The sequence below is a fragment of the Notothenia rossii genome (genome assembly GCF_949606895.1).
Source record: "Notothenia rossii genome assembly, chromosome: 8".
NCBI lineage: Eukaryota > Metazoa > Chordata > Actinopteri > Perciformes > Nototheniidae > Notothenia > Notothenia rossii.
The window spans coordinates 76945594-76973186 of record NC_136906.1 but is presented as its reverse complement, the minus strand read 5'-3'; the positions used below and the strand labels follow the sequence as shown (position 1 = coordinate 76973186).

Sequence of the window (27593 nt, the reverse complement as noted above, 5' to 3'; positions counted from 1 at the left end):
CTTCTTCTTAAATTTGACATCACTTAGTCCTACATCCAAATATGTCTAAAAAGCAACTAGAATTGCAATGTCTAAGTATCTGAGTGTGGCTCAAGCAGGAAAAACACAAAAAGGTGAAGTTTATTTTAAGGGTATTTTATTTGTAAATGACCCTTATAACCCAGCCTCATGGTGCACATGATTCTTTGCTTGGACATTTTGTTGGTTTGAGTCATTTGAGCTCAGATTCTAGTAGGGACATAAACACGTATCTTAGGAAGATATGAACTTCATCTTGGTGAAGTTGATGCTGAATTCACTATTTAGTAGATAATCATGTGACACTTTATGTTTGCACTACGGTCTGTCTGCTGAGCCTACCTATTATATCTATATATATCTATATCATGTACAGCGGGTGGGCTTTATACCCCCTCCCCCGTGTAGTTCTTCTTCTCTCGTTTTTTTTTTTACTCTCCGTGAAGTGGTTTTGCGGCCTGCCAGTAAACCCAGAGAAGAAGAAGACGAAGTGACGTCAGCGTAATCTTGCCTCAGGGAAAGTACTGCGGTGTGAATGCGATTGGCACTAGTCCCCTGGCGGATCCAGTGCCGTGGTACTTTAGTGCCGGCACTAAAGTACGGCAAGTCCTGCGGTGTGAAAGCGGCTATTGGCTACAATGACTAAATGAAACAACAAGTATTAAGGATGATGACGATGGGACTCCAGATGTCCGATTAGGAACATCTTGGATTGAAACAATCTGTCAACACAGTCGTCTTAATATATTACATCACATTAAACACAGCTGAAGGAGGGATTTAATGTCAGAAGTCTTTGCTATTGAACGTATAAAAGGACATCTTATCAAATCCCCTGCCAGAAAAAAGACTCTTGTTCACGTTCCAAGGTATGATCAAAGAAAAGGTGGTGCATTTTGAACAAGAAAGAAACTTGCCATGGAAAACCTGACCACTTAAACATGCTTTTTCCTTTGATAGTGTGGTACTAAAACCGTACAATTTGATCAAAGACGGCACAGCCTGCATTTCACGCCGTCCTTAATTTCTTGGTATTTAGGAGGAAGCTCCATCTGTCCTTCGCTGAGTTTAAACAGCTACAGCCTGGGCTTCGGTAGCTCAGCTGACACCGACTTGTTATGAAACAGCGACAGCTTTTGTGCCTGTTATATCAATGCTCGTAAATAAATACAAGGACTAGGTGACAAATGGTGCAGATGTGTGGAATAGTGAGTTTGTTTGTAAGTCAGACAAAGGTCAATCGGACAGTCTTGAACCAGAGGGTCTTATTTAATTATTAACTTACAGCACTTGTGTTAGTCAGTGCACCAAATGTTACAGCACTTAAAATACATCTTTTAGTTCTAGTCTCAACACATACCTTTAAAGCCTTAAAGTCAGCTGTTTAAAATCTGGATGGTCGAACATTAAATGTGTGGAGAAGGGCTATTGCTTTTGATTTGTTGATAGTTTTCAGATCAACATATTTATGTAAGCTGATTTTCTCACATCTGATAAAGGTGTTCAACATATAACTGCACGGCGTAGAAAGCAATAAGACTAAATAAAGCTTTGATAGTCAAATATTTGCAGGAACACAAATGAAGTAATGAACTAATGTACATTCCCAAAGTTATTGAAGTGGCTGTTATTTTGTATATATTGATTGTTGTGTTTTTTTATGGGGGGGTGACGTCACCTCGTGTCACGTGACTTGAATTGAGCTGTCCCTTATAAATACTAGGGATGCCAGCGATTATTCGATTTTTTTAATATTCGTTACAGTCTCCATAATCGGAAATTATTTTTAAAATTTGATTATATTTATATTATATTATATATCTCTTTACGTATTAGTGATGATGGGAATTCCGGCTCTTTTTAGTGAGCCGGATCATTTGGCTTGGCTCACTAAGAAGAGCCGGCTCTTTCGGTTCCTAAACGGGTCTTCATGTTACCACAGTTTACCACGTGTTGTGGAAACTTTCACTCGTTAACAATCTGGAGATGTAATAATAATAATAAAGTTGGTCCGATGCAAATCAAAGTTGTCTTAGTAGTTCTTTATTCAAAGCTTTGAAGGTACAGGTCATACAGAGCATAGCCTGCAGGAGTGCACACAGAGGCAAATGTGTGTGTTTTACAGAGGAACTGTTGCTGTGCAGACACAGAGAGATAACACTTTTTTCTGGCTGCTATCTTGCAATGGTGTTTTGAGAAACAAGAACTGTATTTTTCAAGTCGACCTTGGCAGGAAGCATCTGGGTGAACAACAAGTCGAGCAATGAAAACTGTACTGAGTGGTCTTTTCATCATATAAGTGTTGCATTCTCGATCTTCTCTCAAATTATTTATTTTCTTGGACGCCCTCGGCTCGAGTTCAGGGCGTTCCGAGCTGAATGAGGGCGTCAAATTACGGCAAGAGGGCCCCCTGGCGGAAACGCTGGGTGGGGGAAATAATCGATACAGCATAGTGTCGCGATACCTTGCGTGGCGATATTGTATCAATTCACGGATGCCAAGTATCGATATTTCATTATATAAACTTTTTTTTTTTTTTATTATATAAAGTGTAGCATATCCCTCCAAAAGATGGTCATATATAAAACAGGAAGTTACATTAAGACATAAACAATTGAAACAATGAAAATGAAAGTAACAAAAACAATGCCATCTCCTTTTCAGGTTCAAATAGGGTTATTTACATAAACTATTCATATAGTAGGGATGTAACGATATACCGAATATCGCGGTATGGCGGTAAATAAACTTCCCAATACCGTCGTGAGACTGACAAAATCTACCGCGATTTAAAAAAAAAATTTATTTTAAAAAAAATAAATTTTTTTGTAAACACTTTTTTTTTTAAACCTTTATTTAACCAGGTGGTCCCATTGAGATCATCGATCTCTTTTTCAAGAGATACCTGTCTAACATGGCAGCAAGTAGGTTACAACATGAAAATAAAACAACAGATAACACAAAAGGACATCGTATTTACAGGGCTACATTTAAACACCTAGAGACATTGACAAGTATCAACCATATATTTATATCTCGCCCTGTCAATAAGCCTGGCGTTAGACTTTTTCGCTGTCCGTCATTTCGACAGACAGGATCATAAAATATCCGTCATAATCCCTTATTACCCGTCGGGTCTGAAAAGTTCACGATAGAGCATGCTCGTGAACTGTCAACGGGGGGGGGGGGGCGGTGTTATGCCGTGTGTGCATGCACTTCGCGGGACGCGCACAGCGTAAAGCAAGACCTCCCAGACGTATTGATCTGTACGGCAAAGTACGGTTTGGAAACTATATCATTTCCTTTTTGAGGGCATGCATAACACGGCATAACACCAGAACCTCGCTGCGGGGAAACGTTGGTGCTGTTCCGAGTTTGTTCTAATCTGTCAAAATGACAGACTGCTTTCAGAGTTTTCCGTCATTGTTAAATAAAACATTCGGTTAACGCGACCACTGCTGTCCCAGCAACATCAGTACCAAGCGAGAGAGTTTTTTCCAGAGCAGGGGATATTGTAAATGCCCAAACATCCCAGCTTATAAATACCTGGAAATGTGGACATTCTCATATTCCTAAAAACCTGTCTGATGATGCTGAGTGAGTGACTAGTGAGTTTGAGTTGAGTTACTTGAAAAACTAAAGTGAAACTTGATTTATTTTATTGCAGGGTCTGATTATTAAATGTCCTTGTTTATTTGTGAGATGCAGTGGCATAAAGAAAATGCTTACTTTGTTTGGTAGTACTAGTAGGTACAAAAACACTGGTTTTCTTGTTCCAGTCTGTTACTGTCACTTTGTTTTTGACACTTTAAAATACTGCCGTCCTACAAAAATGCTGTAAAAATCAGATTTATTATGTAATAAAAAATCATTTTCCGAGTAAAAAAATGTTTTATTGAAAAAAAAAATTCAGATTTTTTTCCTTCTTCCCTTTATTATTCAATATCGTGATAAATACCGTACCGTGGACTTGTTATCGCGATATTATCGTACCGTGAGTTTTTGGTATCGTTACATCCCTATCATATAGCAAATACATTTTTTAACCAGGAGGGGAAAACGGACATCGATATGACGCATGTGATTTGCAATATCACAATACATTGTATCGCAATACTTACATATCGTAGAATCGCAATACTATGGTATTGTGGCTTAAGTATCACGATAGTATCGTATCGTGGGGAGCCTGTTGATTCCCACCCCTAAGTAAAATGATCAAATTTAGATTTGGGGGACTGACTGATGTTTGTTTAATTCTTAACTTATCTGTAAGGGTTGTGTGTGTCCGAATGCAAAAGAGATATCAAAACTTCAGACCCACTCCTTCACGGTATCTCCATGTGCAGGTGTGTGGACACTACATGCGTGTGAGCCACAGCAGTTCAAAGTTAGGTATGTATCCCTTAATCTAATTGGGAAGTATAATTTCTGACAGATGCCAGACCTGCTCAGTATCGGCAGTGGTAATGAGGAAAGTATTGCAATGAATCACTGGTCAATTATGGTAGAGAACCATGGAGAGAACTGTTGACTCAAACTTATAAAATGTTGTTTTACCTATATTGAAAAAAACTCAATAAAATGACAAGCTTAGAAACAGGCAACAGTTACATTTCAGATGATCCTTGCAGAACAGATGAACTAATCTCTCCTCGTGGTTCAGTTTCTTGCAATATTGAATAGTTTTTATGTATATTTGTTGACATGCTTTTGTGCTGATATTAAGCAGGTATAATGTTAAGTTGTATATTAGTTTAGGGTGTTGGCTTTGCATACTACCACATTTAAAAAAAACAATCCGGAGACACACAGAAGCATCTCCACTGTCCTGAAATTGACATCATGACCTTTATGCTGTTGATATAAGCCAAGCAGACAAGGCTCTTCAAAGCAAGAGACACTCTGAATAATAAACACAGCAAAGTTATTCCTGTAAAGCAGATTCAAAATGAATCAAGCATTCAGCTCTTTTACACCACAACAAGATCAGAAAGGGGCACTTCCATTAAATTCATATAGCCCCCCTCACATGATAGTCTCTACATTCACATGCTTTCTCACCACTGATGTGATGTGTGGGTTTTTCTTCTTAGGTTCAACTCAGGTTAGGTAGTTAAAAAAAATGGTCTGGGGAAATCCTAGCCATTAAAAACTTGGCAGGAACTGAGAACATGAGTGTTTCCAGACAAAAACAAGAATCTGCTGTCAGTTTTTCCTCATATAGACTGTAGTTCGAGAGGACAAGGCTTAATCCTCCCAGCAGGAAATGTAAACAAGCAGGATTCTTGTGTGAAAACACTTGCATGTAAAATGGCCTACATCCAGCATTTGAATATCTGGAACACAAATAGAAGTTTATTGCACACTACACACAAAACGTGCGCACTTCCTTTCCTCTCGCTCTGTTTCTCTCTATCGATAGCCACAGCCTAGTCATCAGATGCAATAAGTGTTCTGCTTTGCAATACATTAGGTTGCTTTCACTACTAATACCTCATTCACACTACCGCAACTCCGGTTCAAGCTCCGTGCTAGAGCTTTTCAGGTTCAGAACCGGTTCTTCGGTTTAGCTCCGGCTCTTTTCACACTGCCCAGAGTCCGACTGGTGCTGCGTCATTGCGTCATCGTTTGCGTCATGACGTAACCGTTTGCGTGCCTGCTTCATAAAGCCAAAGCGCGCGGAAACCCCTCACAGCTGACACCGACAACAACAGCCGATTGTGCTCCAGCTTCCTCTGCACCTCTTCAGAAGACCAGATTCCCAGTAGGTAGCTGGTCTCTTCAGTGGACCACTGCTGCTTGTTAAGTTTCTCCATCGTTGTGTACAAACTGGATAAAACGCAGGCTTCTTGTTGTTGTTCAGGAGTTGATCCCGCCCCTGCCCCCGCCTCGACGTAAGCGTGACGTATGCGGTGCTTTTTCTCTGGCCGGACAATTTTTTGGTGCTTGAAATGAACCGGTTTCCGGAGCTAAGAGGCTGCTCCGCTGCGGTGTGAACAGGGAAACCCGGGGCTTTTCAAGCTCCAGCTCCGACCCGGCCCTGAAACACCGTTGGTGTGAATGAGGTATAAGAAAGGTAGAACCCTTACACTTTACACATTTCTTTACAAATTGGATGGACGAGCAAATTATGATTCAAAGATAAATCAAGTTCAATTTGAAAGGGAATACTTGAATGCACGAGGGTCTACGACAGGCGTGGGGAACCTCCGGCCCCCGGGCCGTATACAGCCCGCGAGGTAATTTATAAACATACGCAAAAAATAAAAGAAATCTAGACCGCAAAAAATTTTAAAAAGCAAGTGCCTGTTTTTCCTGGCCAAGGTCAGGGTCCTTGAACACATCACGAGCCTAACGTGTCATCATGTGGTATATGTCTCGTAGGTATATGTCTCGTCTGACAGGGGTGCAGTTCTGATAGAGAGCACCAGAACGTCGCTCCGCCACTTCCACAAATTGCAGTACCCATAAGGAGCCGCGCACATGCCGCAGTTTTTGCGTGGCCGTGATCTGTTCATCTGTCATACTGATCATACAGTCAATAGCTTTGTTGTTATTAGCATCTGGTTAGCTAGCTATGCTAACGAATATAAGAAGCTTTTTCTACAACCAGTGAGGTAAAGGCACATCTTTATATGATCATTATAGTTATAAAAAAATAAGAGAATAAAGTAAACAGGTATAAAATACTATATGACAGTAAAAAAAAGTTATTAATAAACAAGAATACAGTTTGAAAGGGGAGTGATTTGTAAAATATCCATAAAGAAAAAGAAAATCTGTTTACAGTTCTGTTTCATATGAGAGATGTATCCATAGATCTCTTAATGTTACTCTCAAAGTGCACCAGATTGATGCTTTTAACTTCAATATTTAAAAACAAATCTTCCCGGGGGAGCATGGTCCACGGACCCCCCTAGAGGAGGTTAGGTGTCCCCCACAACTTCCACTAATTCACTTGAGAGCGTTCTCTGGGCACAGACACATCAAAAGAGCATAATGTAGCTGCAAACAACCTTTGCTTACATTCACTTATCAGTGTTATACATCAGGAACAAATTCCTCAAACACATCTATCAAATCCTGCCTGTGGCTTTCATCAGAAGAATTAGGCCATTGGAGCTCTCCTCCACAACAAGCTCTTTCTTACTCTTTCTAGCTCGCCCTATCAATTTCCTTCTGTTCGTGGCCTTTCTATTCTTCAACCTTTCCTAAATTACCTCCCAACCCGCTGCAGAAGCCTTTTTTTTATTTATTTTTTAGGCGTGAATATAGGCCATGGCTCCGATAGCAGAAAGGAGTCAGAGCACCGCTGCTCTTTCTCTTCAGCTGAAGACCCTACACATGTTTATGTATGTACGTCATGTACGTGTGTTGCTGCCTCACATTGACTCGAGAGGGCCAGAGTCGAGGAAACCACAGCCAACAGGCTTCACAAATAGCAGAACACTTTCAGCTTTGAAGTCACTCGAGAGCTGTACCACTACTAATGCATATTATCAAAGATGATCGTAAACACTTCTACTACACGCTCTGATTTATGATAACACTGGCCTGCCAAGTAGGGCTGCTCAATTAATCGCGATTACGGCTTGCAACGATTACGAAAACAACGTAATCGAAATAAAACGATTATTTTTTTATTATTATTACTTTTTTTTTTCAGTGTAATTATACTTAAAGTTCACGGTAATCAACTGTTAAAAACATACTGTTCACATTTTTTTTCTCCAATAAATGGATGTTTTCAAAGTCAATGAATAATCGCATTTAATAACCGCAATTACAATTACTGACCCAAATAATCGAGATTATGATTTTTGCCATAATCGAGCAGCCCTACTGCCAAGACTATGTAAACCAATGCTCCCACACTGTATGCTGAATCTAGACATGAATCACATCTGGGTTTAAAGTAAAGTTGCATTAAAATATACATCCTTCATATCCCTTAAGTTAAGGAGCACAAGGGTTGATAAAATGTTGATTATTGACAAACAGCCTCCAATTTTCCCAACTGTCTTTGGTTGTAATAGCCATTAACACCATAGGGCAGAAATGTAGGCGCAATAAAAACTAATTTTTTGTCGAGACGTCCCGATCCGATTACGTGATCGGGGATCGGAGCCGATCACGTGATTTTCAAAAGATCGGAATCGGGAGAAAAAAAATCGGGGATCGGGATTTTTTTTCTTCTTTTTTTTTTTTTTTAAATACTTTTTTAAAAATGTTGTATTCAATGTTACAAAACAAAAATGACCATGTTCAAGTCTTAAAGTCATCCTGAGGCCTTAGTTTTGGTTTCAAATTACACAACATCATGTATGTGTTGCTTCTTTGGGGCTTGTTTTCATAGACCTGCTTATTTCTCTCAAATCTGGCAACAGAGTGGGCGCAGTGTCTAATTGTAGCAGTAAGCTAACGAGTACTGAAAGCTTTATTTTGTTTTGACCCAATGCTGCACAACTGAACTGATCCAATGCTGCTGTGAAAGAAAGAAGCTATATCCATGTTGGATAGAATATCCAATTTAAATAAAAAAATAACCTTGAGGGACAACTTGAATGATTTTTTTCCTCTTAATGCATTGCATAAAGATCGGATCGGGAAAAATCGGTATCAGCAAATTGTCAAAATCAAATGATCGGAATCGGATCGGGAGCAAAAAAAGGTGATTGGGACATCCCTAATTTTGTGTATCCATTATCAATGTTAACGATTCAGTTTCCCAAACAAGACAACATAGTTGACTCCCCTCGCTGCATCTCAATGTTGACAGGGGTCTTAAATTGGATCTCAAAACGAAACTGTCAGCAGCTTCAGTTTGGCTTCGTGCTTGAGAATAGGATAAACAACTTTCTATAAAGCCATCCAAGTAGGGACAAGGCCATGGCATTATACAACTCAAGACATGGCCTCATTTTAGGGCTGCTCAATAAATCGTATTTTAAATCGCGATTACAGCTTGCAACAATTACGAAAACAACGTAATCGAAATAAAACGATTATTTTTTATTATTACTTTTTTTTTTTTTGGGGGGTTTTCGTTGAATTATACTTTAACAACTGTTAAAAACATACTGTTCAAAAAAATATTCTGCAATAAATGGATTTATTTTCAAAGTCAATGAATAATCGCAATTACAATTACTGACCCAAATAATCGAGATTATGATTTTTCCCCATAATCGAGCAGCCCTACCTCCTTTAGTGTAGAAAAACGAGGACGGAAGCTACCAAAATGTTGTGGAGTTGACCAAGAGCGAGATGCTGATTTTGAGACTGATTCTAGTCGTAAACGCTGTAAAATTCACGTACTATTACTCCAAGAAGTTTCCAAAAATAATGGCCAGTAAGCTTCACTGATCCATCTGCCATCATTGACAAAAGTCATCCATATTTTCTGGGTATTCTAGCCTTTACTAAAAGCATCAGGGTGACATTTTCACAGGTTGGTTGCAGGTGTCCTGGGGACGTTTACAAACACACAGCGTAGAAAGCTCCTCCAGCTCCAGCAGAAGAATGCAGTGACAGGCAGGCTGCAGCAGTGTGTGTGCTAAAATGGCTGCTCACGCTCCATAAAGACACACAGCTCAGCTCGAAGAAGGAGGGCTCCCACTCCCAACAATTTCCCTCAAACGTTGCTCATCCTTAGGTAAAGCTTGTCTTGAGCCAATATAGGAAATGCCATTGCGTATAACACCAAGACATATACTCCTTACAATGCTTTCCAAACCATCAAGCAACAACTTCTTCTTCTACTCTCACATCCTCATCAGTATGCACAGTCTTTCTTACGAGAGATGAAGGTAGCTGCAGCGCTTGAGCACGTCCCCATGCCGTGACAAGATCTAGTTCAGGGACTTCATCTATTCTTCACATTACAGTTGAATTTGAAAGTGCATTTATCATTTATATTTTGTTCATGCATTGTTTGATGTGTCTGAGGTGCTGCAAGACAAAACAAAGGGCACTGGGTCTTTTATTTGAAGATAGAAGAAGAAATAAAGCAAATACGACTTTGTTATTATGGTGTTTTTTAGTTACATTGAACTCCATATCCTGGCTCTTATCTGGACTACATCAGCTAGACTGATTTGACCTACAACACGACAAGGTCTCACTCTTACACAAACAAACCACCTGCTATCATCCAGCGTAATCTGGCAAAGAGTAACGGACAAGTTTGCATATGAACTGATAAACAGGATTCTTGTTATGATCACTTGAACCGTATTTCCATTTGAAAAGGGTATGCTAATTTGCCCTGATCAAAAACAGTTCAATAGCAGTGGTGTGTGTGTCTGGACATTATCCAAACTTACATCATTTCAAAAAAGAAAAATCCATGTGAAGAGTTGCCCGGTTGTATAAATAAAACTGACCCGACTTAACTCCACATAAGGTCAAATAGCTTTGAGTTGTTGTTGCAGTTGTTTTGCACTTACTTACAGCACAAGTCTAAATACAGTCGAGGAAAAAGCTTCAAAGAAACGTTAACATTGTGAAATTAGTCGTATTTTACTCCATTGTTGAAACACATTGATGTTGTTGCAGCCGGATCATCAGAGATTGTAAAAATGTTAAAGACAGAAATCCTCTCACACGTGTCCACCAATCACACAACAGTCTGAAAATATTTCTGTGTTACCCTTCAGGCCTTCGAAGGCAAACATTTGGAAGCAATACTAATGGATAAATGATCTTCATAACCAAATTATTACTACTTTTCTGAGAAATTCATCATTATTTAGTAATTCAAGGCTTTTTACTCAACACCATACAATGAGCATTATTTCATTAATTGGTGCATAAACCATCTTTTACAGTTCAATAACTCAAAATTTTTAGTTTTCAATGTGAGCTAGGTGTACATTGACTTGAGTGCAAATCATTGTTTATCACGCAGCTCCTAACAAGGTGGTATTGGTTAGATAATGTGTCATGCAAAATGGCGAAAAATGCTGTTCTTAGGTTCTCAAATGTGGATTTTTGCAGCTTATCTCTTTTGTTTATGATTGAACTGAATTTATTTTATATTCGGACTGATAGAAAAATACATTTAAAGACATGACCGTGGATATTTTTGATACTAGGACGGACATGTATCACTTTCTTAATACATTGAATAGACCAAAAGATTATGTTTTTGACGTATAAAATAATCTGTAGAATAATAAAGAATGAAAATAATTGGTAAATTGCAGCTCTAGTGGAACCAATAACTGAATTCAACATTTTACATTAAGGGTTCAACAGATAAAAAAGCCTCAGGACTAAAATACTTGCAATAGAAAAGTAGGTCAATTAAGGTGCATTTTATCCATTATTTCAAACCTAACAAGTTCTCCAACTGCATGGTATTGCATCTAAATCACTGCATGTTTTCAACACTGTACATGAGGTGTGTATATGAGAAATAACCAGTGGCTTTTTTTTGTTGTTGCACCTTTTACAAAGAGGTCAATGTGTCCTTTAAGTTGTGTTGCGTCCAGGGCGCAAGTGGCGGGTAAATCATAATAAACTACAGCGCCCCTAGCGGCCGTTCACACCACTGTCTTACATAAGCAACAGCCTGGTGTGTTTTCTATGCAGGTGGTGGCGAAGGAGCAAAATGTCCCAGCTCGCTCTGCACACGTTAAGAGAAGATGGTGTCGGGGAAATGTAGCAGGAAACATAAACAAAGAGTCAGGCATGTTATGGAGGCCTTTAGCATGTATGCTCCTCTGCAGCAGGCAGTTAAATTGAGGGTATGACATGTTTTTATGCATTTAAAAAGGCCGTGCTTCAATTCAACGGCTTTATTGTCATAATGCACAGTAGCTATTGAGTAGTTATGGCAATGCAAAGCTTAAGTGCCAGGCTCCTTCAACAATGCAACATAAATATGTATAAAAAAATATAACAATAAATAAAATATAATACAAATAAAATACAAAAAGCTAAATGTTGCCGAGAATTCAAATGCAGGAGACCGTAAACATGTAAAATGTAATTAGATAAACCAGAACAGAATGTCAAATTAAATACTGTGCAGTGGATTCAATATTGCTTCTTGTAGTAATACATAAATGTGTGTGATTCAAACAGAGGAATGTTGTGATGGCACTTGACAGGTCAGGAAATCAACAGTCTTATCATCAGTAAGGTGAGCTTACCTTTGTCTCCTCCTTGTAAATACAGATCCTTTTCTCCTGTTGTGAGTTGTCACGCTGGATGATTAATTCCCATGCAGTTAGCTAACTTTAGCTAAACCAGGCTTCACATACAGATGTTTTGACTTGTTATGTCTCCACTTGCATGCATTATTTTACTGTGGAAATCATGTTGTGAATCCCAACTAACTTTGGAAACCGGAGGTACAAAGTTAGCAATGTAACGTTGTTGACAACCCTGCGTAGTTAAAAATCACACACGATTTTGAGTTAGCTAACGGTTAGCTTAGCCAGCTAACAGCTCGCTAAATCCAAAACCTTGGAAAATATCCTTTTTTCTCCTCCTCGTCCGACGTATATCCCATCGGTAAACCCGTAGGTAAGTCAGAGAATCACGTGTGAGTGGTATCTGCGTGTCAATGACGGTGCACTCGCGCTTTTAAACCCAAGTTATCGCTTTGGTTTCTGATCTCCGCCATTTCCAAATCTCTCAACACAAACAAACAGCCCAGCTCGGGAGCGCGCAGAACGTCCATGCGCGTTCACGAGAAAGGGCAGCGTGCAGAGGGAGCTGCTGCGTTGCAATGTAGGTGTAGCATAATAAAAACAGTATTCAGCAGGAGAGGTGGAAGAAGTATTCAGATCTTGTACTTAAAGAAACAGTAGGAAGTACTAGAGTGTAGAAATACTCTGTTATAAATAAAGGCTTGCAATCAAAATGTTTCTCAAGTAAAAGTAGAAAAGTATTGGCATTTAAGATTAGATAAGATGGACCAATTCATGCGTCATAACAGCAACAAAAGATAAAGAGACACAGATAGTAGACATAATAAGAATAAACGTAAAATAAAGAAATGTATTAATGTAATGTAATGAAATGAACAATGTATTAACAGTATTAATAGAAATAACAAAAATATTGTGAGTTAAACTATGATGGAATGATTTACAGTTTCACAGTTATTCATTCAACTGTTAACCTAACAGAAGTGTATAATCTGTGTTTCTGTATTATTGTGTTGCACTGTTGGAGAAGCCTTTGACCTAAGATTTTCATCGACATAACTACTCTGTAGTTTTGTTCGTATGACAAATAAAGAACCTTGAACCTTGATAATGTAATTGAAATAAACCTCACCTTTACCAAGTAAAACATCAAAGTGATAAATACATTAATGCATCAATCCTTTTAATTAAATAATTCAAACATATCTGGTGTTTAAATGTGCCTTTCTGCACGTGCTTTAGACGTGATGAAAAAAGTACTGTGCGTATATTACTGAATTTAAAGTGCATATTCCTTGAAATATACAGAGTTTATAGTTTCACATTTACACAAAATAGGTAAACACAGATACTTCAACTAACACTTTCGAATATTTCTAATATTTAATGTTGTGACTTTCACGTTGTAATGAGTTCTTAAGAGGACTTGTTGTTTTAATTAAATATATCTTACCCTTTTACAAAGAAAAATATAGAATTAATTATATTATTATTCAGACGTTTATTTTAACACCAGTGTGTGATTGTGTGTGTGTGTGTGTGTGTGTGTGTGTGTGTGTGTGTGTGTGTGTGTGTGTGTGTGTGTGTGTTTGTGTGTGTGTGCGCGTGTGTGTGTGTGCGTGCTGCAGAATGCATACTGTCTGACGCACTTGTAGCTACATAATTCATGAGGGGACAGTATGTTAACGTTCCTCATTCGGAAGTTAGGATCATTATCTTTGCATTGAAAAGGTTTTTTATTTCCGTCTGTGCAACAAAAAAACTAAAAGACAAAGACTAAAGTGAAACAAAACAAACAGACATGGTAATACAGGTAAATGTGAATATGGGAACAGATTGTGTGCAGTGGTTCTCAAACTTTTCTGTCAGGCCCCCCCTTTGGAGAAAAAAAAAAAGTCGGGCCCCCCCAACACATATAGTCACCTAATGGGCCAAGTTAACATTTATTAAAATACATCAATATGAACGTGAGCATTCCTTTAAAAAAAAAAAAAAAAAAACTTTGCTAGAACAGTGATAATAAAACAATGCTCCATAAGTCTGTGTGCTCAAAAAAAAAATACAATTGTGCAATCCCTTTGCTAGAACAATAAGTTATAATACTTTGCCACTTTTCAATCTGTGCAAAAAAATGAGAAGAAAGAAAATGCTGATATTTGGCAAAACAGTGTATCTTATCATTAGTGGCTGCAATGAGCCTGCTTTGCACTGCACATTTCTTCAAAACGGGGTTGCAGGCTCAGTGGCGGCGCCAGAGATTTCTGTTTGGGGTGCTGTGGGGTAGCTTGACGTTTCATAGAGGGTGCTCAAACATTTAAATGAAGGTAGCTACAGCGCTAAATTAAATATATATCAAGATATGAATAACTGTGACCAAAGGAGAGTGCAGGAGGAGAGAAATTAGTACCTAAATAAAAATATATGTTTTAATTATATTAATAATGAAATTATTACCAAAGAAGTTAAAAGTTGTTCTGACCTGAAACGCCTTTCTGTGAATTGGGGCAAAAGAGGTTACGGTTAAACCTCATAATGTCCACCTAGAGATTTACTTAGAAGTTATAATCATATTAAAAGTGACTCACGAAAACATTTTGTTTGTCGCTCGAGGGATTTCCCTTTTCACTGTGAAGATTAGTACTCCTTTTAGAAATTAGATGTATCAAACCTGTCTGTATTAACATTATGGGAAATAAGTGTCCCCAATATCACTTAAAAAACCATTTTTTATCTTTTTCTCTCTTACTTAACACACACCTCGAAAGCAGTATGGTCTGATTTTTTGTAAATGTAAGTCTGTTAGGAGGACTTAAAGGTCCCATGTCATGCTTTTCTGGTTATTACCCGTCCCCTTGTGTGTTATGAAGTTTTTTCTGCATGTAAACGGTCTGCAGAGTCACAAACCCTCAAAGTACACCCTGGAGGGAGTAAAACTCTAACACAGAGAAGACCTGTCCATGCTGCCCCAGAACGCCTCGTTGGAGATTTCTCTTTTTCCATTATTTGCTTCCTGAGTTCTGTGACGTGTGAACACCCAGATCAACAACAAATGACCAGATTGGCCCAAATGGACCAATCCGAGGAGCACCTCCCACACCAGGATCCCTTGGCTAACTAATGCCCCTTTCACACCAACGCGTTTTCAGCTCCGGCTCGGAGCTGGAGCCTGAAAAGTACAGTTTTTTCCTGTTCACACCGCAGCGGCGCCGCCTCTTAGCTCCGGAATCCGGTTCACTTCCAGCTCCAAAAAATTGTCGGTCTAGAGCAGGGGTTGGCAACCCCTGGCACGCGTGCCAGCATTGGCACGCAGCACCGTAACCAGTGGCACACTAGGAATAAGTGGAATAAGTGTGTAAAAATATTTAAATTGTATTTTCGGATCCTGAAGGAGACTGTCGCCAGAGCGCGTCTCCCCGTTACCTGCAGAAGGAAGCCATGCACGTAACCCAGTCCCGCTCTCTTTAACTCCAGGTGACTTTCTGCCGCTTTCCTCCGTGGTGCAGTGCTGATCGTTTCACCACGGAGGAAAGCACTTCACTAATTGCAGTACCCATAAGGAGCTGTACAAATGCCGCAGTTTTTGCATGGCTGTGTATTTAGTTGAAAGCTCAGTGGCGATCTGCTCATCTCTCATCGAAATAATATGCTACAAAGGGGCGGACTGGCCATCTGTGTTGAACTTTCCTGGCGAGCTCTTCTTGGGAGGCCGTTGCATTTATTTAGCTGTTCTTCTGTTTCACAAAATACATCACAGACCTCTGTTTTTCTGCTGCCTCGTTTCACTTCCAGAAACATACACGTTCCCTCACTGTCGCTCTACCATCCACAAACACACATGCACAAGCCACCCCCCCCCCCCCCCTCTCTCTCTCTCTCTCTTAAAGGGACAGCGACCTCATCTCACTCTGCATGAACCTAATATCATAACGTGTTCTGTGGAAAATCACAGAACGGACGATCGCCCTTATTATTATGCCGTTTAAACCAATGTGTTTGTTAAATTCGGCATCATGTAAGTTGCGCTGACATGATGTCCACACACTGCTTCCCCGCAGCGAGGCTGATAGTTGACGAGCGTCAAGCTCCCCCCACCCCCTGTTGATAATTCTCGATCGTTGGCACGCTGATAAGCATTTTTTTTTTAAATGGCACTTCATATGAAAAAGGTTGCCGCCCCCTGGTCTAGAGGCAAGAGCTTCGGAGCTAAGAGGCGGCGTCGCTTACGTCTCTCTTACGTCGAGGCGTGCAGGAAACTAAACCCACCTCCCCTGAACATGGGTCGACTGAAGAGTCTCGTCATGCCTGCCTACAAGCAGTAGTGCTTATAAACACACTTTATAAAGTCAGGCAACACTAACCAGGCTTTGTGTGATTTGTACCTTACTTTGACCATCGTTCACTGTATTGATCATTGTGGAGAGCAGGCAGACGTTTTGTTTTGTATTGTAGCAGCTATCGGATGGAATCAATACATGGGCTGCAAAGGTTGTCGTGTCTGACTATCACAAGTAGAATCATAATAAAAATACGCCGGTAAAATGTGCCTGTAGAAAACAGTTTATGCCACAATAGGATAGCAATAGCAAGTAGTCAGTTTAGCTTCGGTTGCTATGCTAACATCACCCATTTTATACCAGAGAAACTTTCATAACAGCGTTGTGATGCCAAACAGCGTCAATTCAGACTGACACACATTCACTTAAGGGGAACTGGGAAATGTATCAGCTGCTTGTGTGACAGTTAGACAGTGCTCCAACAAGCCGTTTAGGACAGAGAGTGAATACACATACTATACAGAGATACTGTATGAGAAACCAATGTGAGTTTGGAAAATTGCACAATTTAAATCTATTCTAGTAGACCTCAACAATGGAAATATGATCAGTAGAAATGGCCATGACATGGGACCTTTAACACACACCTCGAAAGCATTATAGTCTGTTTTTTTGGAAATGTAAGTATGTCAGGACTAACAAAATAGACGACTTAAGGCAGCTACTTTCAAATGATTATGGTATGGTCTTCAACTATTTGAGATCAAGTCCTTACTGTTCCTTAGAGTGAACTTAGAGTTTGTTCCCTTAACTAAAACTAAGTAAGATTGTATTTTTTTTTTTACAACACAACCAAGACTGTTTTCAAGATTATTGCATTTGAGCAATGATCAAAAAGGAGGGATTGGAGGTAATGCAGGTCCACAAACTGTATGTAGTGCGCTGTGTAAAAACATGGAATTGTTGTATCTCTCTAAATTAAGTTGCAATGTAAATACTGTAGAAGTAATGCCACTGTTGAGGTTCGAACAAAATAATCCAGAAAAGAACTTCATATTTTCCCCATTTTAATCTTCAGCATTACAGATGTTTGGAAGCACCGAGGAAAAGAGCACAGATGTTTTCCTTTTCTAGATGAAATTAGATCCTGATATGCTCTGTAGTGCGTAGTGGGACAAAGTCTTTAAAAGGCCCTCATTTGAAGAGTTTGAACTTGCGCAGCAGCGGATGGACGGTCTCTTTGGCACACGGCTTCAGAGCCAGGCAGGTGGGGATGTTCTCTGGTTGTTCGATCCACAGTTTGTGGGCCACACCGGCCTTTGTTAGAGTCTCTGATAGATTAGAGAGGGCTGCCTCGTCTGGAGCCTGGAGATAAACAACCACAGACAGTTACAGTTAGTGAGGCACCACTTTGTACACTTTTTGCACGTATCATATGGACACTACAGTGTAGTCAAGGCAATACAAATATGAAGTCCCAGTCTCCTTCAACAATGCAACATAAATATATATAAGACATTGAACAATAACCAGTTACAAATAGTGGACCTTTTTTTTTTATTGTGTAGCTCATTCAAATCAGTAAAAAAAAAAAACTTTTATAGTAAATTGAATATTGCAGAATAAAACAATGAATCATACTAGATTATAATGTCCTATTGGATGTTTTGTGAGGAACTGTACACACTAACATATAACACTAGAATATTGCTGTGTAATTCGTTCAAACTGGTCTAAATAACACTTTTAAGTCAAATTAGTTTCCCTTTAGAGTTAAATTAATGTTGCAGAATAACACAACTAACCAAACACTATTGAATTGATCTTAAAATATTTTGTGATGAACCTTATAATCACTGTACGCACTAAATTAACCCACATATGATTGGAGTTCGGCGTGCTTACCACTAGCACCACCTTGAACACCTTTAACCAAATTTTGTTTCACTTTATAGTTAAATGAATGTTGCCGAATAACACAGCTAACCAAACACTATTGAACTGATCATAACATATTTTGTGATGAACCATATAACCACTGTAAACATTAAATTCACCAAAAATATGAATGTAGTTCGGCGTGCTTACCCCCAGCACCACCTTGTGCATGGAGTCCAGCTCCTCCAGGTACTGCTGGGTCTCCGGGTCCCGGTAGTGGAGGTGTATGGCGGCCGTAGCGGCGTGGCAGGCCTGGGTGATCACGGCTCCCAGGGGCCATGACAGCTGGTGCACCAGGTCCGTCCGGACGACCACATACTGGACCAGCCGCCCCGGAGAACCGGCTCCTGTAGCAGCCATGTTTGTTTTGTTTTTAAGCGTGCACAGGAACCGATTCAGGGTCTGTTTATTTTCCGGTTCACCCAATGTTGTGGAGATTGACAGTAGTTAGGCTTCTATAACATCCACAACAGGGCTTCAGATCATGAAAAAGTGGGATTTATTTGCATTGCTGCAGGTGAATAAATCAATGTTTTACTTCCTGTCAAATGTGTTTTTAGCTTGCACAGGAACCGATTCAGGGTCTGTTTATTTTCCGGTTCACCCAATGTGTATTAAAACGGCACTGCACTCTACTGGTTACTTTTAGAACGTGATTGTAAAATATACATTCTGCCTCTGGTACCAGTTTATAATCCATTTATACTAATGTTATTTTTATTTGTTGGCTTTTTATTCTCTTACTGAAGGCCTTAAGGAATTATTCTAATTATCAGTTTTTTTTATGTAGCACTTTTAAGCAAAAAATGGCATCAAGATTAAAATATTAACAGAATATAAATGAAATGTCTGTTTGATATACAATATTCAGGAATATGAGAGCACTTGTATAAACACATTGAGGTCCTAGTGCAAATAAAATATACACTCTAAGATATACAAATAGTGCTAACAAAACACACTGTGCATATTACATTTTTGTATTTCTTTTTGTAATATTCTTATATAGCTCTTTCATGAATGAACATATATTTCTAAATGATTTTTAAACATATTTTTAATTTTTATTATATTCCCTTGTATACTTATTTTTCTTAATTTTCGTACTTCAAAACCCTGTATTTTCATTTCGTTAAATGAAATGTAAACCACAATCAAATCAAATAAATGACGAACAAACCAAAGTAAATGTCACAATAATTATTTATTAAGCATACACATTATAATATAAATATAAAATATGCTATTTTTGTTTTTAAAATTGGTGAGACATCATTATATCTGTGTTGAGACAGACAACCATACAAACAGGTTTTTAATATTCTACCAAAATCTGCTGAAACTTCTATGCAGCTGTAACAAACTGGATGGTGCCGTCCTAAAGACTTTCCTGTATTCATGGAGCGATATCAGAGACCCAGGTCCAGGTAAATGTCTCCGTAAACACCTCCTATAATTCTAAGATGCTGTATGCAGTGGGCCCACGTACAGAGAGAGCACAATAACCTACCATATGTTTCTTTATATATATTTATTTCTCACTGTAGTCCAACAATGGCAATTAGCAGCATGATAATGCACCACGCATTTTTTTTTCTAGTTCCAAGAAACTGCAAAATAAGTTAGGAAGTTAAAGAAAGTAAAAAATAAAACATCAAACATACGGATGATCATTGTCACTGTACTAAGAGAAAAACTCGCCCACAGTGAAACAATCAATAATTAAACAATCAAATGAGATCAGAGTGATGGGATTTGATGGTCACTTTACTTCTACTTCAGTCAACAGGAAGTGGATGATAATTACATTGGTTTTTTTAGCAAATGAATGAGAATGAAGTCCTAATTGGCTGAAGTTAAAGTCAATTGATCCCCAAATCTCTCCATGACAATAAAGAACAAATAGTTTTAACATTTTTCGCTTTTTTTTCTTCTTCTTCTTCTTCGCTTGTTTTTCTGTACATTTTTCTCAAAGTTTGGTTGACATGCTGAATCCTTGTGTGTTGCGGGTTGGTGGTCGATCAGAAGGAGAAGTACTGAGCGAACCACTCCTGGCGTTGGGCGTCCGGGGACTCGATGGCTGAGTCCTTCGTTTCAGGAGGGCTTCAGGAAATAAACATCCCCACAACAATAACAACAACAGGAAGTAAAGACAGAAGAAGAGAAGTCAGGGAAGGAGCCAGAGGAAGTTTCAGCAGAGAACAACACATTGAAAACACTGATAAATAAGAACATCGTAACAATTGTAAATGGTTCAATTAGTATTGGCTACAAGTGATGCGAGGTAACCAAGTACTCAATAAGTCATTTTAAATGCCCTTTGTGTTTCTGTGCACTCTATCTTAATACTGTTATTGTTTTTGTAAAGTGTTTTGAATTGCTTTGTGTTGAAATAAGCTGTCTAAATAAACTTGCCTTCAGTACAATGTTGAGGTACACTCAAATATTTATATTTTCTGAGACTGTATACTTATTCTCCGCTAAACCTCTAAGGGAAATATTGCGTATTTGTACTTCGCCACATGTGTCCACAAGCCTTACTTACTTTTAACATAAAAGAAAAGGCATGATATGATGCAGAACTAGCACATTATCTATCAACCCAGTAGTCTTTGTCACTCTAAATGCAATACATCATTAAAATAGTTGTGCTTGGTGACATATTATCTAAACAAGTATTAATCACAGAATTGAAATAGTTTGCTATATGGATGTACCCTCACACACAGTACTGCAATACCACCATGAAGAAAAACAAAATGTAAGATTGTTAAGGTCTGTGTGAAGGTGTCATTACACATGTCTGTCCACAAGGGGGCAGCAGAGCCATTGTCAGTATTTGTGCGCTCAGCTTGTATGGGCAGTGTGAAAATTATATATTTGCTACAAATTGTATAAAGTATGCACTTATACTGTCTATCATTTAAAACAATAAAATCAAATAAATATATATTGAGTGCTTTCACGGTTAATACATTATGTAACTTTTACTTCAATATTTGAGAATGCATGTTTTGTGCTTTACTGTTCAGAATATATTTGTTACTGTTAGCATGTAATGGGCCTATAATAAATGACTTATGATTTCACCCCTGTGCAATCAGATACTGTCTCACATGCAAAGATACTTTCCACCAACCATCATTAAAGTATTTAAACTATATATTTTTTGACGGTAAAATGTCGATCATTGGCGGTGCGACCGATTGAATCAGCAGACTTCCTGTTCGCTCCTCGGGGGAAAACATGTTGTTCCTTAAAAGTTTGGAGCTAATGAGGCTGAGTGTTTGTATCTATCAAAACAAACACCTTCCTCTGCTTCCTTAATTGGCTTCTCCTTTTTACAAACAGTCCCATAACCCCCGGGCGATATATCATTTTTAGGAGAGGCAGGGGAGGGGTATCTTTTTTGTTTATGTTGTTTCCATGCTTGAAGGAGTAAATTACTTTGGAAAAGGCTTCCCTGCATGATAAAGCGTGTTTGCACAGTGCATGGCCATAATTCAGACTCAGAGGATTCTGGTATTCATCCATACAATATTAATTTGCACACTAGATTCCTTATATTAAGTCAAACCTGTAGTTTTCTATCCACCATGAAGAAGCATTAGTGGAATCTACCTTGTGATAATGATACATTTTTTCTGTCTTTTAATGCAACTTCATGCTAAATGGTTACAATCTTAGACCCCATTTACACGGGAACGTTTGCGTTTACGCACCGTATGCGTTTTCAAAAAAGTCTTGTTACGCATTCGGCTCAATTAACGTGTCCGTTCACACGAGACCGCTCGACCCGCTGGAAACGCTGTAGTACATATGCCGGGCCTGTAAGTGGCGCTGCTGCCGCTACAAAATACACTAAAAGCAGCGAAGAAGACCCCGGAGCATGGTTGCCATGGTTGCCTTTCTATTTATTCTCCACGGTGGACGGCGTGTGCTCCTGCTGTAAATCTCTCAGGTAGTCCACCAGCAGATGAAAAACACCCACCTCTCCGCCACTTCCAAGGAACGAGGGAACCGTGCGGCAGAGTGTCCGTTAAAAAAATTGTTTCACCGGTCAACATGTCCGTTAAAGTTTAAATCTTCCGGACAAAATTAGAAAAGTGCCGGTCAGAGGTCTTCTTTGTTATTTATTGAGCTTTAAAACTAATTGATAACGACTCTATATAATAATAAAAAACGGAGCCTCTCTTTTCCTCCCCTCCCCCTCTTCTGACAGCAGCTGATCTCTGAGCAGGAGACGTGGGGAGAGGGAGGCGGGGCTATTTCATCGTTATCAGAAAATGATTGTATAGAGGCGTACACACGGAGCCGTTTGACCCCCCAGAGCGTTCCGTTTGCAGATCTATCCACATTGGGACCCGTTATCGTTTGCGGGGTCCGTTTCTATCGTTTTGTTACGGCCTCGTGTAAACGAAAGGGCTATACGCAGTGCTTGAATTGGAATAAAAAAGGTGCCAGTACTCTAAATCAGCAACAAGTATTTCGCACAAAGTCATAGTATATCCTAGAATGCTGGTGGGTTTGTCTCTTTACTCTATATTTTAGAAAGGCTCACTGTACTTAAACAAAATGACTCAGGGTGCATCTGAGATTAGAGGGGGTGAAGTGGTAAAGTGCTATTTTTATAAGTGGGGAGTGGACCTGACACCCTCTAGTCTTGGGGGGTCCGGGGGCATGCTCCCCCAGGAACATTTTTTTTAAAATATTGAAGTTAGATGCATCAATCTGGTGCACTTCGAGAGCAAAATGAAGAGATATATGGATACCTCTCAACATCCATAATGAAACAACTGTAAACAGATTTACTTTTTCTTTATGGATATAAAAGAAAGTAAAGCTTGACTCCTACTGGCTGGTTAAATGACTCCTCGTCCCTGAGGCCACTACCAGTTTTTTGTGCCATTTTGCTGGATTTATTTGTCAATAGCGTTGCTGCACAAAGTGATAGCCCTCTAGTTTAAATCTACTACCCAAAAAGAAACGTATGGAGATGGGTTACTATTTAAAAAAAATTGCAAATCTATTTGGGAACAGTGGAGCCGGGCCTCAAATCCTATAGGGGGGTCCGGGGGCATGATCCCCCGGTAAGATTTTTTTTTAAATGTTGGACTTAAATGCATCAATCTGGTGCATTTTGAGGGGGAAATAAAGAGACTACACCCCGTATGAAACAAAAATGTATACATTTAAATAATCATAAAATCATAAGTACATGGCCATAACCAATAACATACAATATCCAATATGAAAAAACATTGAAACTTGTTTATTTATTTGTTTTTGGTTCATTTATAGTTGTGAGTGTGTCTGGGCTCCTGAATCGGCCTCTCCTGTCTCCCTCCTCTCCCCCCTGCTCCTCTTTGAGGCAACAGCAAAAACTAGTTTTAGCTCTCAACAAGTTTAACTTACCTTTTTTCACCTAGTTAACATTTTGTTTGTATTATTCATGCATATTTTACTAATCACTACCCCCTCAAATGGAAATATGTGTTTACATAAATGCTGACCGAACCGTTTGAGACCCACTGAGATAACTTAAACTAAGTTAACTATCTAAAGACTCAGAGAGTAATTTACCTCACCAGAGCTGTAGTTATCAGCCTCTCAGTCTGACAGCAAAGGACTCTCCCTCCACCTTGTTGTTGAAACAGCTCCTTATATCCGTTAGCGCAGCTAGCTAGCACCAGATGCTAACAACAATACACGTAACCGGTGCGCGCGCTTTCTCGCTCGCTCGCGCCGCACATACACCAACACACACCCTCCCGAGCTTGAATGACACACAGAGACCAATCGAGGGCATTAGTATGATCTGTATGAAAGTGGCAATGTCGGCAGGTCACATCATGTAGACAGCCAGTCACCCTCTGTGAGGCAGAGTCAGACCCACATTTGCGCTGCGTTGCGTTTACAATATATACGTATATTGCCGGCGGCTGAGTACCGGCATTTTACTGAGTACCGGCACCTTGCCGTTACTCAGTAAGAAGTGCCGGTACTACATGGGTAAAAATCAGAAGTGCCGGTACTGCGTACCGGTGAGTACCGGCCCAATTCAAGCACTGGCTATACGCAAGAGAAACTATGCAGATACAACCCGTTTCGTCCTCGTGTAAACGGGGTCCCAGTTTTCACGAGGACGATACGGGTTGTTTCTGTGCGTAAACGCAAACGTTCCCGTGTAAATGGGGTCTGAGTGTCTGAGCAAGATAACATGACTCCTTATTGATCCATGAGGGGGAGTAGGGCCATGACAAGTGTTCATATCTTTTAAAAGAATAATGAATATGCAGAAAATACAGGAAACACCAAGATGTCTACAATATCAAATAATAATAATCTGAAGAAAAAGTGTCCTATTCACTGTGTATGTGCATTAAGTTGTAGTAAAAATAATATTCATCCATCAAATATGATTTTCTTCATTTGTTTATGTACAAATATAGAGATTATGATGTGTGCAATGAGAGAAGAGATTAAGTGAATGGAAATGGCAGCAGTGATGTTTTGATGTTGGTTGGTTTGAAGGATACAGGGAGAGAGGACATGATAAAAGAGATTGGCAGAGGATAAAATGATACATGAAGATCAGAGGAAGAAGATAAGAGAGAAGGAGGAAGGAGAACATCAGAGGAGAGGAGGTGAGGATGTGATGTAAGGAGGGAGACGCCAGCTAAATCCTTCATTTAAAAGCAAAAACAATCAAAAGCACATTACTATCCTTCAAAATGTTTGTCTGGCCCAACAGTCCCATCATGATCAATTTGCAATTTCAGCATTCAAATGTTCTTTGTTGTCTTTTGATAAAAGAGAATCTGAGTCGAAAATGGAGAAAGGTTGTTTTGTTTTACACGTATCAGGAACAGGAGCTTCTGTCAGAGTGAAGGTAAGAAGGTTCATTAGCAGCTCGGAGGATTTTACTTTAGTTTTGACATTTCAATTTGATATGACTTTTCAAAGAGAATTTGATTTAGGTAAGTTTCATTTTCTTTTTTCAGCTATCATGTCTATAATTAAAGAAGCAGGTTGCCTGAAATACATGTTACAAAATGTTTAACCTTCACATTACTTGAGTCTAAAGTGAAGCCATTTCAATTCCTATTGTTCAATGAGATGACTGAAATTCATGCTGTCACTTTTATTTTGGTAGAGATGTATTTTATCTAAAAAAGTTAAAACAAACGTTAACCGGTCAACATTAATTCATCTTATTTTTTAAAAACAATATCGTTTTTATTTTGAGTTTCAAGCTAGAATAAATCTTTAATTTGTAGTTTAAGTATACAACAATAACCCTGCTCAACTACAGCTGGGAAAGACTACTCTGCTGACTAAGGTCTCTGTTGTCTGGCTCACTATTTAGTATTCCTGTTGGGACTCATGTCAACATTTGACTTAGATAGGGTGTGTTGTCTAATACAAGTTTTGAAGATATGAATACTTTAATAAATACTTCAAGGACCCGGTGGTTTAAAGGGGTCAGATTTACAACCGGCTGCTCAGAGGTTCAGTCAGTCTGACTCCAAATGTTTATCAGGAACAAAGAGTGTGCAGGGAGCGAGAGACACATCGTTTAATGGAGTCTGAAAACATTTCAGAGCACATCTATAATATCTGACCTCATACTGTCATGGTCTGTGTGTGTGTGTGTGTGTGTGTGTGTGTGTGTGTGTGTGTGTGTGTGTGTGTGTGTGTGTGTGTGTGTGTTGCTCCTGCCTTCCCATAATAACAGGTTAGTCCCAAAGCTTTTGCGTAGCAGCCGCCACATCTCATACTTTACATAAACAGCAGCTCAAACATGCAGCAAGAAAGATTCAAAATAACCAAAACATTCTCTCTCTCTCTCTCTCTCTCTCTCTCTCTCTCTCTCACACAATCTCTCTCTCTCACACACAATCTCTCTCACACACACACACACACACACACACACACACACACACACACACACACACACACACACACACACACACACACACACACACACACACACACACACACACACACACACACACACACACACACACACACACACACACACACACACACACACACACACACACACACACACACACACACACACACACACACACACACACACACACACACACACACACACACACACACTTAAAAACCCACATATTTGTGGCATGCTCTAAACAAACTGCATGTATGCATGTGGGAAGCATGTTACATAATTCATCACCATATCATATCAGTGAGCAACAAGAGAAGCATTTATGGACCAAAGAGTCGAGAGGTAAAAGCTGCTTTTCAAAATAAAACACCACCACACACAGAGGGGACAGTCCATGATAGCAAGAGACAATATCTACTTCATATTTTGTATTTATTTTGAAAAAAATCCCATTTCCAGTTGAAGAGAAAAAGTGCCGCACATGCTGTACTTCCGATGAAGATGAGAGGATGAAGACACAATGCACAACGTAAAAAAGCCACACAGATATTTACAGCAAGTTTGATAACTTCCTGAACAGAAGAGGGAAACCTGCAGCATGCACACGGAAACATGACGGACTGGAGAGGACACAAATACAAATCAAAACAAAATCTAAATAATAATAACATGCCCCTTTTGCATTCCAAGGCCATTCTCTGAAGCTTCGTCGGGACTCTTGTGTTAATGTCTGAGTATAATGATTATTTTATCTCTTTTAGTCAAGACCTGTGATGTCTCTATTGTCCTTTAAACTGAAAAGAGTTTCAGTCGGTCACTATTCTGCTTCGTTCTGCTTCAATAGCAATCGTCAAGCTAAGTGGCTATGAAACACTGAAACAGGATATGTGAGAAAAGTAATAATACTCAATATTTAAAAGTTTGGTTTCTTTTTATTAACTCCTTTCTGCTTTAAGCTGTTAAGCCCTGAGCCTGTTTTTCAGGTCTCAGGCTCGAAAATGACATTCCCAGAACAAATGACCATAACTTCACTTCTAAAAGGGGAAAATTAATAATCTTTTTTCTCAAAGCAATGATAAACCTGTGAGTTGGATGTAGAAGGGTCAGAATCAATAAAGATTTTTTTTGTTTTAAAGTAAATTCAGATTGAACATAGTAAAAAAAATTAGATTATTGTGTCCATCCAAAAAAACAACTTCTGATCAGAATAACAGCTAAGGTGAGCATATCTCTGTGTTTTGCTACCTAAAGCTACGTCGTGTGATGTCTGTATTTGCT

The 27593-nt window shown here is 39.1% G+C and overlaps 2 protein-coding genes across 2 annotated transcripts in view; both read right to left on the bottom strand.

Annotated features, from left to right (window-relative positions):
* Positions 1-17506: 17506 nt before the first annotated feature.
* ptrhd1 (peptidyl-tRNA hydrolase domain containing 1) lies at positions 17507-18959 on the bottom strand. Its single transcript, XM_079645563.1, has 2 exons — positions 18545-18959; positions 17507-17821 (listed from the first exon to the last, which is right to left on the bottom strand). The coding sequence occupies exons 1-2, from the start codon at positions 18752-18754 to the stop codon at positions 17651-17653; spliced, it is 381 nt and encodes a 126-aa protein (XP_079501689.1). The 5' UTR covers positions 18755-18959; the 3' UTR covers positions 17507-17650.
* Positions 18960-19579: 620 nt separating this feature from the next.
* The window catches only part of fam184ab (family with sequence similarity 184 member Ab), a 191299-nt gene continuing 183285 nt past the window's right edge, over positions 19580-27593 (bottom strand). Inside the window, exon 22 of the mRNA XM_079645322.1 lies at positions 19580-20497. Within this exon, the coding sequence (XP_079501448.1) occupies positions 20416-20497 (82 nt within the window). The 3' untranslated portion in view covers positions 19580-20415. The remainder of the gene's footprint in view (positions 20498-27593) is intronic.